The sequence below is a fragment of the Struthio camelus genome, chromosome 15 (assembly GCF_040807025.1).
Source record: "Struthio camelus isolate bStrCam1 chromosome 15, bStrCam1.hap1, whole genome shotgun sequence".
NCBI lineage: Eukaryota > Metazoa > Chordata > Aves > Struthioniformes > Struthionidae > Struthio > Struthio camelus.
Window position 1 is genome coordinate 11,641,993 of NC_090956.1, and position 13,487 is coordinate 11,655,479.

The 13,487-nt window shown below is 45.2% G+C and overlaps 1 protein-coding gene across 1 annotated transcript in view; it reads right to left on the bottom strand.

Annotated features, from left to right (window-relative positions):
• BMERB1 (bMERB domain containing 1) overlaps positions 1 to 5,945 on the bottom strand; it is a 54,576-nt gene extending 48,631 nt beyond the window's left edge. The window contains exon 1 of the mRNA XM_068908125.1: positions 5,667 to 5,945. Within this exon, the coding sequence (XP_068764226.1) occupies positions 5,667 to 5,940 (274 nt within the window). The 5' untranslated portion in view covers positions 5,941 to 5,945. The remainder of the gene's footprint in view (positions 1 to 5,666) is intronic.
• Positions 5,946 to 13,487: the final 7,542 nt, after the last annotated feature.

Below are 13,487 nucleotides of genomic sequence, written 5' to 3' on the forward strand. Positions count from 1 at the left end.
TATGAACAAGCAAAGATAATGATGTAGAACTAGCCTCATGCTTTGAATCAGCTGTCTTTGTGGATGATTACAATATTTTGGTGAATGTTTTCTAAAAACAGAGTGCTCAGAAAAATAATGTCTACTACAGTGGGATCCATCATTATTGTTTTACTGTTTATATTTGAATTTCTTGGTCACTCTCTTTTCAAAATCGTTACACAGGTTTTTGTTTTTTTTTTTTTAATGGAGACATGGGAAGAATATTAATTACCATCTCTCCCTGCTTAAAGCCTGTTTTCAGATCTTCATAAAGCCAACAAACTTGCTGCTTCTATAAAAAGAAATTTGATTGTGTATCTCCTGGGGTTAGTGTCTTTCCGACTTATCCTAGCAGATCCCCTGAAAAAGCTTAATCAGTTTTGTCTCTCTTACCACCTTTAATAGATATAATTAACAATTTGGGGAAATTAACAGTAACACAAGGGCATGACTATGAAAGGACAGCAGTGGAAGCAAGGCTTTATAACTTTGATCTGTGCCTTTGAAACCTCCGTTATTTTTTAAATCAGAATGGGAACATGAAGAGACTGTGGGAAAACATCACATGATAGGCAGGGCCATAGCACATTATTGACTGCTTGGAGAGATGTTACAGTAATCAAAAGGTTTTAGGCAAAGCACTGAAGTGGTTTTGTGGATGTTTGTGGGATGCATGGGACACTATGGGAGAAGACCCAAAGCTGTTTGTTTGAAAATTTAACTACCAAATGATAGAAACTCCTGTAACTGATGTAGCCTTGGATTTAACTGGGGAGTAAACTTCAGCACCTTGTCATTCCCAGCTCATGATCTCTTCACCTCTTGCTGAAAACTCATGAATTGCTAGCATTACTCTGTAATTTCTGTAGTTTCCGACTTGACAGGCCTAAGCACCATTGCGTCTTCCCAGCTACAGTTCTGGGAGTCTTCCCCATCCCATGGGGCGACACGAGCCACCCTTCCTTCTCATGAAGCAATATGGGAGGAAGAACAAGGACATTCAGCTGTCCCTCCACCCATACAGAATTGTGTCCACCTTTGATTGTCAGTCTGAATAAGCCAGCTTTTCTATAGTCGCTTAGGACTAAGCACAAATGCACAGGAGCACATTCAGTATCTCACAGGAACCAACATGCTGTCAATCTATCTGTGCTAGATATACAGAGAGCTGCTAAACCTCTAAATTTAAAAAAGCTGATACAAAAATCCAAGAAGAAATTGGCATTTGCCTCCTTTTTTGCCTAATATCTAAAGGCATATGATTAACATGAACCCATCCTAAATACTCTTTAGTGACCAGTATGACAGACGTCACAGGGCGCTAGCAGTGCATGCTTTGCTGTGCAAGACAAATGCGTTTCTGTGTTGCTACTTGATTGATTTTTTAATATTGCAACAGACATCCTTCAAATGATTACAAAATGTTATTAAGTAACATTAAACCTTACCAGCTAGACTCTGTTCTAGGCTGAAGCCCTTCTGTTCCATTAATGAAATCAGGCCTTAAAGATGACACAAGCAGCTCCAAGTGGATTAGATAAAGGAAGTACCCGTAACCAGAGGATCCGTCTTCTGTAAAGGCCTTTACTTCATACTTTGCTCACCAAAAAGCAAAGAAGGCACAGCTAGAGGGTCACTATCTATGTGATTTCCATCTATGGTTGGTTTTTTTTAGTTCTTCAGCTTCTGCAAGCTGAGAGGAACTATCTCCATGCAGAACACCACTTCTAAAACAAACTGGTTTTGAACCAAAAAGGATGCAGAAAGATGTGAGACAGCCACCTTATTATGCTGCCAAGAAACGCAAATGTTAAATAGCACATATTTTCAGTGTTTGAACCACTCTCACTGCTCAGCAGTGGAGCATGTAAATACATACAAGCATCTCTTTCTGAATAAGAAGTTTATAAAGGTTTTTAAGATAAACTAACCCAAATACAGTGAAATAAGCTTTCCAAACGCATCAGCCAAAGATGTCTGTGAAACGGGAAACAGTGCCGTCTTTCTGGTGTTGGAACACACCAGAGCAATCTCAGGATTGGTCTAATTTATGTGGATAAAATCCCCGCAGTGTGCACCTTCACTGGAGTGCATTGCCATCTCATGGCACCTTGCCTGGGTATAATCTGTGGTACAACGTTCCCAGCAGGACAGGGGAGGAAGGGAAGCTGCCTGTGATGGCTATATGTTACTACTGAGTCTCATCTGCTGGGAATCTCTAACTTGGTCTTCCAGCACTGGCCTGTAATGGGGCCCTTTTGGCCTAATCTCCACTTCAGATTCAAGAACAGTTGAAAAGGTGGTCTTTGCAACAGGTATGGCAGCTCACCTCCAATACTGAGTCACCATTCAAATGAAAACAACGAGCAAATTTCATGACATTTAGTGAGCAAACACATCCCAGAATACTGTAGTTCTTTTGCCAGCTTAAATGGCATCAAAACTCTTCCTTTGCAGCTTTCCAGCATTTCTGCCTGCTTGTACTGACTGAAACTGGGGCATTCACCTTGAATTTTGAATTTAGTTCCAGACCTCAGGGAAAAAGAGAGAGGAAGAAAAAGAACAGCAGAAATATATCTGAGAAGTGTGATGTTCAAAAGGACAATGAAAACTGATTTGTTTCCTCGTGGCTATTTCCCAGGCTTGGCACGCAGTTACTTAACCAGGGCGTTATGAGTCCCTGCCAGTGGCAAGACAGATGATTCTAAATGAAGCCGTGCACTTGGTAATGAGGACTGACCAAAATGCTCGAGTGCTCTGGTTCAGAGCAGGCTCCCCAAGCCTATATTGTAAAGATCATTTACCGAGAAGGCTGTAACCCCTTTATTATTACAGTCTGTCCATTCACAAGCCTGACTGCCTTTTACATGCATGCACTAGAAAATGCATGAGTTGTTCTGTATATGGTAAGAAGTCATCTTTACCATATTCTCCACTCCTAGAAAGTTCCCTTCTGTATGTGAAGAAAGAGCCTTCAGCGTCTTGTTAAAGGGACACCTTAAAACAATCTGCTTCATACTTTGCATGTGAACCCACTGGAGATCATTGCACCCTCACATTGTAAGGCTTCAGATCCTCAGCTACTATGAGCCAGCATAATTCTACAGATGATCTGGCTGAAAGAAGCCATCACACAAAATAAATTTCCATAGCACACTTCATTGCCGTGAAGTAACTCATCTTTGTTATGACCAATAATCAGCAAGTTTTTTGTACCACAGATCTAGATGTTAGCACAGAGTACCCTTTCCATTTAACAAATCAAATAGAAACTACCTAACTTCCAGTATGTTATTTCTGTAACGGACATAATCAGGATGCACATTCCCCTGTGATGTGACTAGTTACACTACAGTCAAATATACAGGCATTGGCCAGGGAATGGCACTCTACTGTGCTGAGTGTTGTACAAATACATGACAAGTTCCACCTCCAAAAAGATCCTGATTTAAGTTATGATAAGACACAACGAACAGTCAAAAGACAGTAAAAAAGGCAAACGCATATGCAGTAACGGGCACCTGCTTCTGTTAATGCTAAGCATTTCATATTTAAAACAATGGCTAATTGATGACATTAGGAAAAAAAAGAGAATTATGATTTTCCAGCTTCTTCCCAGAGTTTCTAAAGACTGTTGTCACTGCGCCATTAAATTTAGGATCTGTGTTGTGCAGGAGCATTTAAAGCAAATAGTAAGACCTATTATTTTTAATCAACTCAAAAGCCCAATTACAAGTCAATGTTAATATTAAAATAGGTAAGAGATGCAGGACTCATCTAAAACAACTAATGTAAATAGCATTTCTACAGTATTTCAGGAAAGTTGAAGCCTATGAGCAAACAGATCAACTATTCAAGCAGCAAAGTCTTATTATAGTAGATTTTTAAGGTGACTAAAGAACAAACGGTGGTCTCAAGATTACTTCCTATTCTATATCTAAGTTGTTATACATACACACACACACACACACACACACACACACACACAAATATTCTCACTAAACTAAATCTAGTGCATAGAAGGGCAACTCAGCTGCAGAGTCCAGATGCAGAAGCCTCGCCACCTTGGCTCTAGTCCTGCCAATAGCCCCTTCTGGTACCCGGTCAAGTTGCAATTTAGGTGGAAACTCAATGTTGAGCACACGTTTTTGAGCTGATCAGTCCTCCCTCTGTCTCAGTGTTCCCTTCTGCCAAGCAAACGATCTTTCATCCAAACCTTGCAAGACATATAACCCTTCTGTCACCTCCAGGTACCAGTTATTATTACAAGCTCTGCACTGCACTCAGCCTGTGAGCTGACTCTGCAACAAAACCAGACTTATTTATGAGAACAAGAACAGCACAAGGCAGCCAGGGAACCTGCAAAACTGTTGCATGTGGCTGAACCAACCAACTCAGTCAACAGCGATTTCAGTCTTCAATTCCATTTCAGAAAGTGAGTAGTTATTCAGTCCTGAACCCATGCCAGGCACTGCAACAAAACCAATACCGCAGCTGAACCATCAGAGTGGGAGACTTACACCTCTCTGTCACCAGCATATGGTATGTGATAACATATGCATGAAAAACTGAAGCCAGAGGTAAAGCATGATTCCAGAACATAGCCTGAGGAACACAGCAGCGTTGGAAAAGTCTGAACATAGCAGGAGCACTGGCTAAAACCTGCTACCAGGATGCTGCTAAGCTGCAGGATGTCACAAGGCATCCATGCGAGACCTCACGATGTACATCAAAAGATGGATGGTGATTCAGGAATACCAGCAACCCCAGTATCGACCTCGGTGAGGATGTCACTATGCCTATTACACAAAGCTTTTCTTCCCGGGGCCTGATCAAACTCTTGTGGAAACTTAGAACACATTTTTCTTTGTATCAGTACAGAGCTTTTTGTGAATGTCTTTCTAAGGTTCCTTGAAAAACCTTGGAAAAAAAGCCTTTCTGGTTAACTTGAAAATGAGAACTGGTATGAGATACTTCTGCCAATAAAACAGTAACTGATACCTTAGAGAAGACGGAGTCCCATGGATAACTTGAATTGACAGCTACTGATCTTTGTAACTACTCTCTCCACCAGCACTTTGGAAAGGAGGCATCAACTGTTGCTTTCTGACAAATCATGATTTCAAGAAAAAAAGCTCTTGCACCCAAAGAGCTTTTGCTGAGCTCCTGAATACCGTACAACCATTGAGGGAAGGAATGCAGGGCAGCGCTCCTGCACCCTCCGCCTGGGAGGGCAAGAGGGAGAACGCGCCTGCCATCTGTGCCTTTCCAACGGCAAGTACAGCGAAGGCTGCCGGTATTTATAAAACGCCTTGCACTAAACCCCACCTCGCAAGCGACGGCGGGGAGCTCATGTCCCCGGCATCCTTCCTCAGCTCAGCGCTCGCCTTCCCCGAGCAAGGTGGAGGCCGGGAGCGCCCGGCGCCGCGTCCCTCGGCGGGAGCGGACCCGGCTCGGCCCCCGCCGGCCGCGGAGGGCGAAGCGGTCACCGGCGGCGCGGCGCGCCGCGGCCCAACGCCTTTGTCGGCGGGAGACAGCGGCTGCTCCGCCGCCAGCCGGCCCCGGGGCAAGGCGAGGGCTCGGCCGGCCCGCGCCCCCCGCCCCGGGGCACCCCCGCCGCCGCCCCCGCCGCCCCGCGCACTCACTTCTGCCCAGCGCCTCGGCCGGCCACGCCGTCTCCTCCACCGCCCCGTAGCGCCTCAGCGGCTTCTCCGCCTCCGCGCTGGCGGAGATGGAGCGCCGCAGCTCCATGGCCGGGCCGCGCCGGAGCCCGCAGCTCACTCCATGCCGCCGGGAGCGCACGGCTGCGGCCGGCCCGCGCGGCAGCGGGCGGCGCCGAGCTCCCGCCCCTCTGCGCGGACACGGACCCGAGCCCGAGCCCGCGCAGGGGAGGGGAGGGCAGGGGGCCGGCGCGCACATGCTCAGTGCTCGCGGGGCCGGGCGAGGCCGGGGCACAGCGCGGCGGCGGCGGCGCCTCCTCCTCCCCCCCCGGGGCGCGGGGAGTCGCCCGCCGCCCGCTGCTGCCCCGGCGCTCTCCGCCAGCTCTGCCCCCCGCCGGCTCCCCCCCGGCTCCTGCCTTCCCGCGCCCGCACAGCCGCGCTGCTTCGTCTCTCCAGGGTGGGCCAGCCGCACGATAACCGGCTCCCATCCCTCCCTTCTGCCCCGAGGGACAGGCTGGCCTCGAAAGGTCCCCGGCATGCTGCCGTGCAGTTCAGAACTGTCGACTAGCTGTTTTCGTCTTTGCCCTTTCCTTCCCCCGGGATATTTACTCCCGTTGAATAGGTGCAGCAACGCAGGCAAGCAAGAGTTAGTGAGCGTGCTGCTGCCACAGCGCCGAGGTCGGGCTTGTCTCGTCTCGTTGTGGCGAGGGCAGCACTGAGCGCATCTCCTGGCCTGAGCAGCGCAGGGGCGCCAGTAAGCTCCGCAGGCACCCTTGGCTTTTGCACTAAGACACGTTTCTGGTGCAGTTCGTGCAGCCTTTGTCTTTCCTGAAAGTCCTGCACAGAGTGGTGTGACACCCGTTCTGGCTTCATGTTCGCAAAAGCCAGAGGACAGCACCCAAACAAACGATGTGATTTTGTGTTTCTCATAACCGTATGTATTTTTCATAAACATGCAGCTTCACTGTTCATGCAGCCTCCTGGGATTAGAAGAGAAGGAAGTGACTATGCAGGAAGCACAAGTGTGGCACTAATTATCGTTGCCATTATTAATTTTTTCTTTTCATTTGTGGTAGGAAAGGTTTTATTTGTATGAAACCACTGCACAGCATTTTACAGTTGCAGAGTGCCTTTACTTGTAAACTCCCATTGCGTTTTATTGTGAGTGCTATCCTTACTGCTAATGTAGAGAAGATGAAGCAGGAGTTAGGCCGGTTGCCCAGCTCCCCACAGCAAGTCAGTGTTTTAGACGTTGGGACTCCCTGTCTGGTTCATGAGGAGTGATGGGGTACTGGCAGTGCTGAATGTGTATTGCGTGCCTGAAAGCTTGTCCGTTTTTCCCATGCCTTTGCCTATAAACTTTATCTTGCTCTTTAACCACCAAAGCTACAAAAGCACTACCACTATTTTCAGTGGTATACTTACTAAATGGACTGATGCACGTTGCCACTAGGTTCATGAGCAGTTTTGTTTTGCTTTGCAGGGGGCTTGCTTTACATTTTGGGAGAAAGACAATATCGATTTCAAAACTGTTACTCTGAAAATGGCTCTCCATGTTATATTTGTATGTGTGTGAGAATTGGAATCAACTGCCAAATTAAAATGACTTGGACGTTATCTTAGAAGGTCTTCTGGGCACTGCAATTTTTCCCTATCAGCTGTGCTCCCCAGGGGTTTGCTGTGATTTGACTACCAGGCCTCCTGGAAGAGCTCTTGCTGACTGCATCTTTGCTGCTTTTGACCTTTAGAGATGGAGCCCAAACAGAGCTGTGAGTCAAGCAGAAAAGCTGGTGGCAGTACTGTGCACAGCTGATTTTGGGTGACAGTGCAGCTGCCTGCTGGGGTGGGCTGGACTGACTCACTGTAGAAGTGAGGAACACGAGCGTAGGAGGAAGACAAGAGCCCATCTGGGATCTGGATGAGAGTTGGACTAAGGGAAACAGACTTATTAGGGAGAAGGGCCAATTTCTGGTGGATCTGGGCCTATTTAGCTTCAGTCCGTCCCTTCAAGTACTCTGGGTAATTATAACCAAAGAAGTGCTTTGTTTAGGAGATGGTAGAAGGAGGCTAGAAATGATCACATATTTTAAGCCCTATATTGGTTAGAATGGAAGAAAAACACCCACTAATTAGAAGGTGGGATGCACAGTTTCCTTATGTAAAGCAAAGAATATATACGATGATTTATTGTAACTAGAAAGTTTTCACCTGCCTTTTTGAAGAAGTCATAAAATCCATTAAGGGCCCAGCCCTGAAGACAGTTAAACATATGAGCAGGCATGTGGGAGCAGTCCCGCTGAGTTTATTTGCACAGTTTTTGCAAGACTGGGGCATAGTATGTACCAATTATGTTGCTAATGTGCTAAGATTAACATTTCTGCTGTTGTGATATGAGGGCGTTTTCAGTGCTGCATTTGCAAGTGGAATTAAATTTCTCCCCTACTGATGATGCCCTTCAGTGCACCTCAGCAATATAAACACATTCTTCTACTCAGAAGGGTTACTTTTCTTCTACTGAAAGCACTGTGAAGGAAGAAAATATAAATACTCCAGTCTCTTCTCACCGCTCAGAAGATAATGCCTGGCAGAAACACACAGCACTGTTTCTGCACTTTGCTTTTGCAGTCAGCTCCCCCGGCTGCTTGAGTTCCCTTAGTTCTTTACCCATTTCTCAATTAGGTCCTGCCATCAGGAGCTATAGCTGGTCTACTGCAGTTGGCACATCTACTCTCCTATCTATTGCTCTTTTGGCCTCCATTATACAGCAGTGATCTCCCACGACAGGCATGACACTATATATATGGGGCATGCCTTACTTGGGCAAAATTTCTAATGGCAGCATGGCTTGTAAATCAGCTGAGGGGCAATGGTCTTTGCTTTCGTGTAGCTTACCAAGCACCTGAGACATCTAGCTTGAAGCTGTCCTGCCTTTGTGGGCACATCTGGTACACCAGGAGGATTCTTGAAAGCTTCTTCGTGGGTCTGGGGTGGGCTACAGTGAAGGTAAGAGTCAGGGCTGTTGTTCCTTGGCAGACAGTACAGTCATTCTAACTCAAAAATAAGAGCAAGTGTTAACATTCTGCCCAGAGTTTTCATTTATTTATAATAAAAACCTGCCACTCAACTGATGAAATAAAATGAAATGAAGTGGATTATGCGTAGTTATTCCATTTGGTATGCATAAATTCCTAGACCCATACCTTATAGGGACAGAACGGGTACTGTCCTCATGTAATCTGACTGCCAGCATAGCACAGGTTGTGAGACTCCTATGAATCTATCCTATATTTTCCTAAATACCAAGTCTTGATTCAGGACATTTATACATCAGAGGATCTACCACAATTCTTTGATATTTGATGTCAAGGTTAATCTTACTTCCCTGTGAAAATATCGTCCTGCCTCTTGAATCTTCAGCATTCAACTCTTAGGGTTCTTTGCAGTCCCGAATCCCCACAGTTTCCCCAGCTATTCCTGGTACCCTGTGCATCCCCCCAAGCTGTTCCAGCAACACACAGGAGCCTTTAGGGGCGTCAGCCTCCACACAGTTACTGTGTAGCATTACTGTGCTCTCTGTCACCTCAGGATCACACCTACTGAGCGCCATGTGCATGGCACAAAAATGTCCTGGTGCAGGTGAAAGGCTGTGATAGAGTGTTACAGGCAAATGCATACCTGCTGGCAAACCTGATAGTCAGACACATTTTAGAAGGCACACACTTAACTTCGTGATGCTCTGTGCATTGTAGGATTCGATGCAGCAGAGCAGCTGTGGGCTGCAAACCTACGCAAGCCCTGAACAGGATGGTGGTCTTGTAGGACACCAGCCACGTAAAATCATCTCTGCAAGAATGAATATTATCTGCGCTTGAAGTTCAGCGAACTCATGACTTTTTCAGAGACTCGGCTTTGTCCGATGCATCATAACCTAGACTAAGGATTGTCTAAAACTGCTGTAGCTAAAATTCCCACTCCATGTTGTTGGTGTGGCACATGGAGGGGCAAGTGGGCAAAGCCTTACTCAGCCCCACACTTCCTTGCCGGTGAGGATCTGTGCAGCTCTCTGGCTACGGCTGGAGCAGCGGTTATAGGGGCAACACGCTGTCCTGGGAGTTGTAGTGGTAAACCTGTACCGTCATATGTCACCTTTTTCTGAATCGCTATGACCAGTCTATAGAGATAGATGTACGTCGAGGGGGAAAAGGGTTCTCGTGTGTTAGTGTCCCCAGCCTGTGTTGTAGCACAGCATGAGCTTGTCTGAGTAGATGGGACCCTGGTGTATCATGAATTCAAGTAATCATAGTATGAAAATCAGGTTTGTGTCTTTCTAACTATTTCTTAGGCATTTGTATTGTCATTCTCCCTAAATGATCAATATTAGGCAAAAGTTAATCTCATTTGCTTTTCAAACAGTTATAATGAAATATTATTTAATTAAATTGAAAATAGCAGGGAAAGGGATAGCTAACAATTACAGGAGGATCCTTCAACCAGAAGATACTTTCCTCCTGCTTGTTTCCACCTTCAGTTCTGTGCTAGCATGGAAGTGCCCTTGGAAGCCTTGGTCCTGCCGGTGAGCGCTTGGCTGAGGCTCGGCTGGGGTGCGGGGAATCGGCCGTAGCACAGCTTGTGCAGAATGAGGGCCTCGATTCATAAGCCAATGTGAGTCCTTATGACGTTGTTTCCTTTTTTCTAAATCTTTTCTGATTAGAAAAAAAAATCTTTAGTGACTGCCCTTTGTTTACTTATTTATTTATTTATTTAGACTTACAGCTTCCCCAGACATTAACCATTCCTTTAAAATATATTTTAGGCTAAAGTAACTTCATAAATAATTCGCACTGGCTGCAGCTAAATAGCTAGGATGTTGGTCCTTTTCCACTGCTACCCTGGCAGGATAGAAAAGTACATCTATAGCTTAAAAGCAAGCAGGCATTCCAAAGAGCTTATTAAAAGGTGAATGAGGTGCCTTGAATTTAATTTCATGACTCTGAGGTAAGCCGGTGATCCAACTATTTGAATGTTCATAAATATTTCTACCTAAATGTTTATTAGTGTCATCTTATTCTGATTTTTGAAATTTTTAAATTAATGCGTCCAAATGAAATATGAGTGTAGCGCTGATTTTAATGTAGTATTAGCTGTTTTATCAAGCATGCACACGGAAAAAAATGACAATGTATTTAACTTCTTACTATTTCTCTGTAGCTGAATTTCTAGTAGAACTATGGAAACAAAGGACAAGCATTTAATGGCAAACGTTAGTGAACCACGTGCGGCTAATTATGTGCTAGATGTGACATGCTTCACCTCGTCTGAGTTGAACTATGCTAAAGTTCTCTGTGTCCTTGAAATTGTTTTTCTAGGGAAAATTTACTATTTTTTGAATCACTTCATATTCCTGCTTATGATTTGATGTCTGTGTGTGATAAATGTTAACTGGCAGCACTGGAGCTACAGCTTCTGACTGTCCGGCTACTATTTTTCTTATTCCATATTTAGAAATCTGTCCAATTAAGTAGGCTCTGAGATAGCAAATATTTAGATAATACTAAGTAGAAGGAGCATTTAATTGCTCCAAAAAAGCACTTAAAAGTACTTAAAAGCGCTTAAGAAGTGGTCCCCATACTTGTGGCTTGTGTGTTCAATGTTGTCTGCAAAGCTCTGTCATTTGATTCTGGCTTTATGCTGCTGGGGTCCGTGGCAAGAGGAAGAGCTGCGAGAGCTTGCCCCTGGCCTGGTGCTGCTCCAGGGGGGGTACCTAAGGCTGGGGACCAGGGGCTGCCAGTCTGCTCCGAGTATCATGACAGACCCTTGCAAGATGGAGCTCCCAAAACACAATCCAGGGTGGATGAAGCTTGTAAAACTTTTGGCTAGTCCAAGACATGTTTCAAATGAAGCTGAACTGATAAATGATTGTAGATGAAAACAGTTAATGGCCTGTGCTTGGGTATGCCAAATTTTTAAGTGCCTGTGTTTGAAAATTGGGCCTGCGCCTGTGCTGAGCCTATTTGCAAAAGTTCCTGGGAGATTAGTAATGGGTAGCCCAGGACCTTCCATTTATTCCGATTTGTCTCAGCAATTTTCTGGATAGATGGTCAGAAGAGACAGCATAAACTCAGGAGGAGATGCAGTAACAAAAAAGACAGGGCATATATGGCTGGTAGAGAGAAAGGAAACAATTTTCATGGGGCAGTGGCTGTAGCTGTGACCATAACACAGGTTTCAGAAACTTCTGTCTCTAAACTCTTCCATCCCATTTTAGTTTTTTTCTTAATAAACTATTTCTATATTCACTCTCCTTTTAAGCTACAAATTTTACAGAAGAAGCTGTTACAGCATCTGTCAGATACGTTACTAATACCACAGGTAGGGAAGTCTTCCTTGCAACAGGCTTATTTTTTGCATTCGGAGCCATCTTCAGCGCAATGACTGAACCGGCTGTTGTGCCGGTGAGTCGTTATCGTGCTGGTGGCTTTGGAGTCAGGGACGGTGGCCACAGCCACACAGCACAGATGCTTGCGTTCAGCACGTTTAGATGGTGAAGTAAAGGGGTCTGCGCCCTCTTAGGAGACTTGCAAATACACAAGACAATAAACGCTATTGAATTGCATATGTAACAGTAAGCAAAGCACTGTATAGGTAATTGCCGTATAAAATCAGGTGTAATTATTACACGCACATAACCATTCATTACTGTATTATGACGATTATGAGCTAAGCATACAACTAGAGCAACACCTTTCAGTGTCACTGGCTTACTGGCAGACCAGCTGCAGCTAACAACCTTTGCTACATTTTGGATGTAAAAGCATGTGATGCATCATATGGAAGTAGCTAAACAGCCTTAGTAGTTAAATAACCATGGTTTTACTTCAAAAAGAGATTTCTAACCTGCCTTTTGCAAACCCCTGTAAACGGCGTTGGTGTGTAGTCCTACTGCAGGCTTCCTCGCTGAACTCTGCAGCAGCTTTACGTTGAGCTGTGGCTGGGGGCTGGTTAGTGGCAACGGGGTCGGCTGAGAACAGCATGTGCAGGCAGACTTTGAGAGGTAGCTTTCTCAATGTCAGAACAGAACAAGAAAAAGGAAAAGACTAGGGATGGAAAATGGGGAACTCCAGTCAAAAGGCTTGTAGATTCTTCTCTGAATATTGGTGCAATGAGAGGGAAGCTGCTTTTCTGACAAATCACTCAAGAAGAAATAGAGTGAGGGTTTGTTCTTACATAGGCACACACTTAGTGCATACCTTACTTATAGTATATACTGATTCCAGACAAGTGTGTTTTACTTTACCCGGCCACAAAATTATACCCTATAAAAGGACACACAATTCAGAACAAAGCTGACACTTCCTCCACAGATAAAGGAGCTCATGTGGCGGAGAACTTTGTGTGCATGGTTTGTGAGTCCATATGGCCCAGGCACTGTACTTATCACAGCCATCTGAGTGCTTATGCATCTTACATTGATTGTAACTGCATAAAGTACAGCAACGAAACTGGGAACAGCATATCTCCACTCTCCCCATATCCCTGGTGACTGAACTATCTATTAGGCTACATATTCATGCTCCTTCTTGGACTCTGATTCAATCAGTCTGGACTTCTACACCGCAAAATGGAGAAGAGAGTGACTGCACCAAGAAACTGTATTTAAGGTTTTCTCTTGGCAGACAGAAAACATTACATTCACTTACAAAGAGCATCAGCTGAGGGTGAGCGCAGACTCGGACCTGCTGTCTTTTTTTACCTGTTGTCTTACAGCCCTGCTTGACAACTGTCTTTCCTGGAACCCAGCGCATGGAG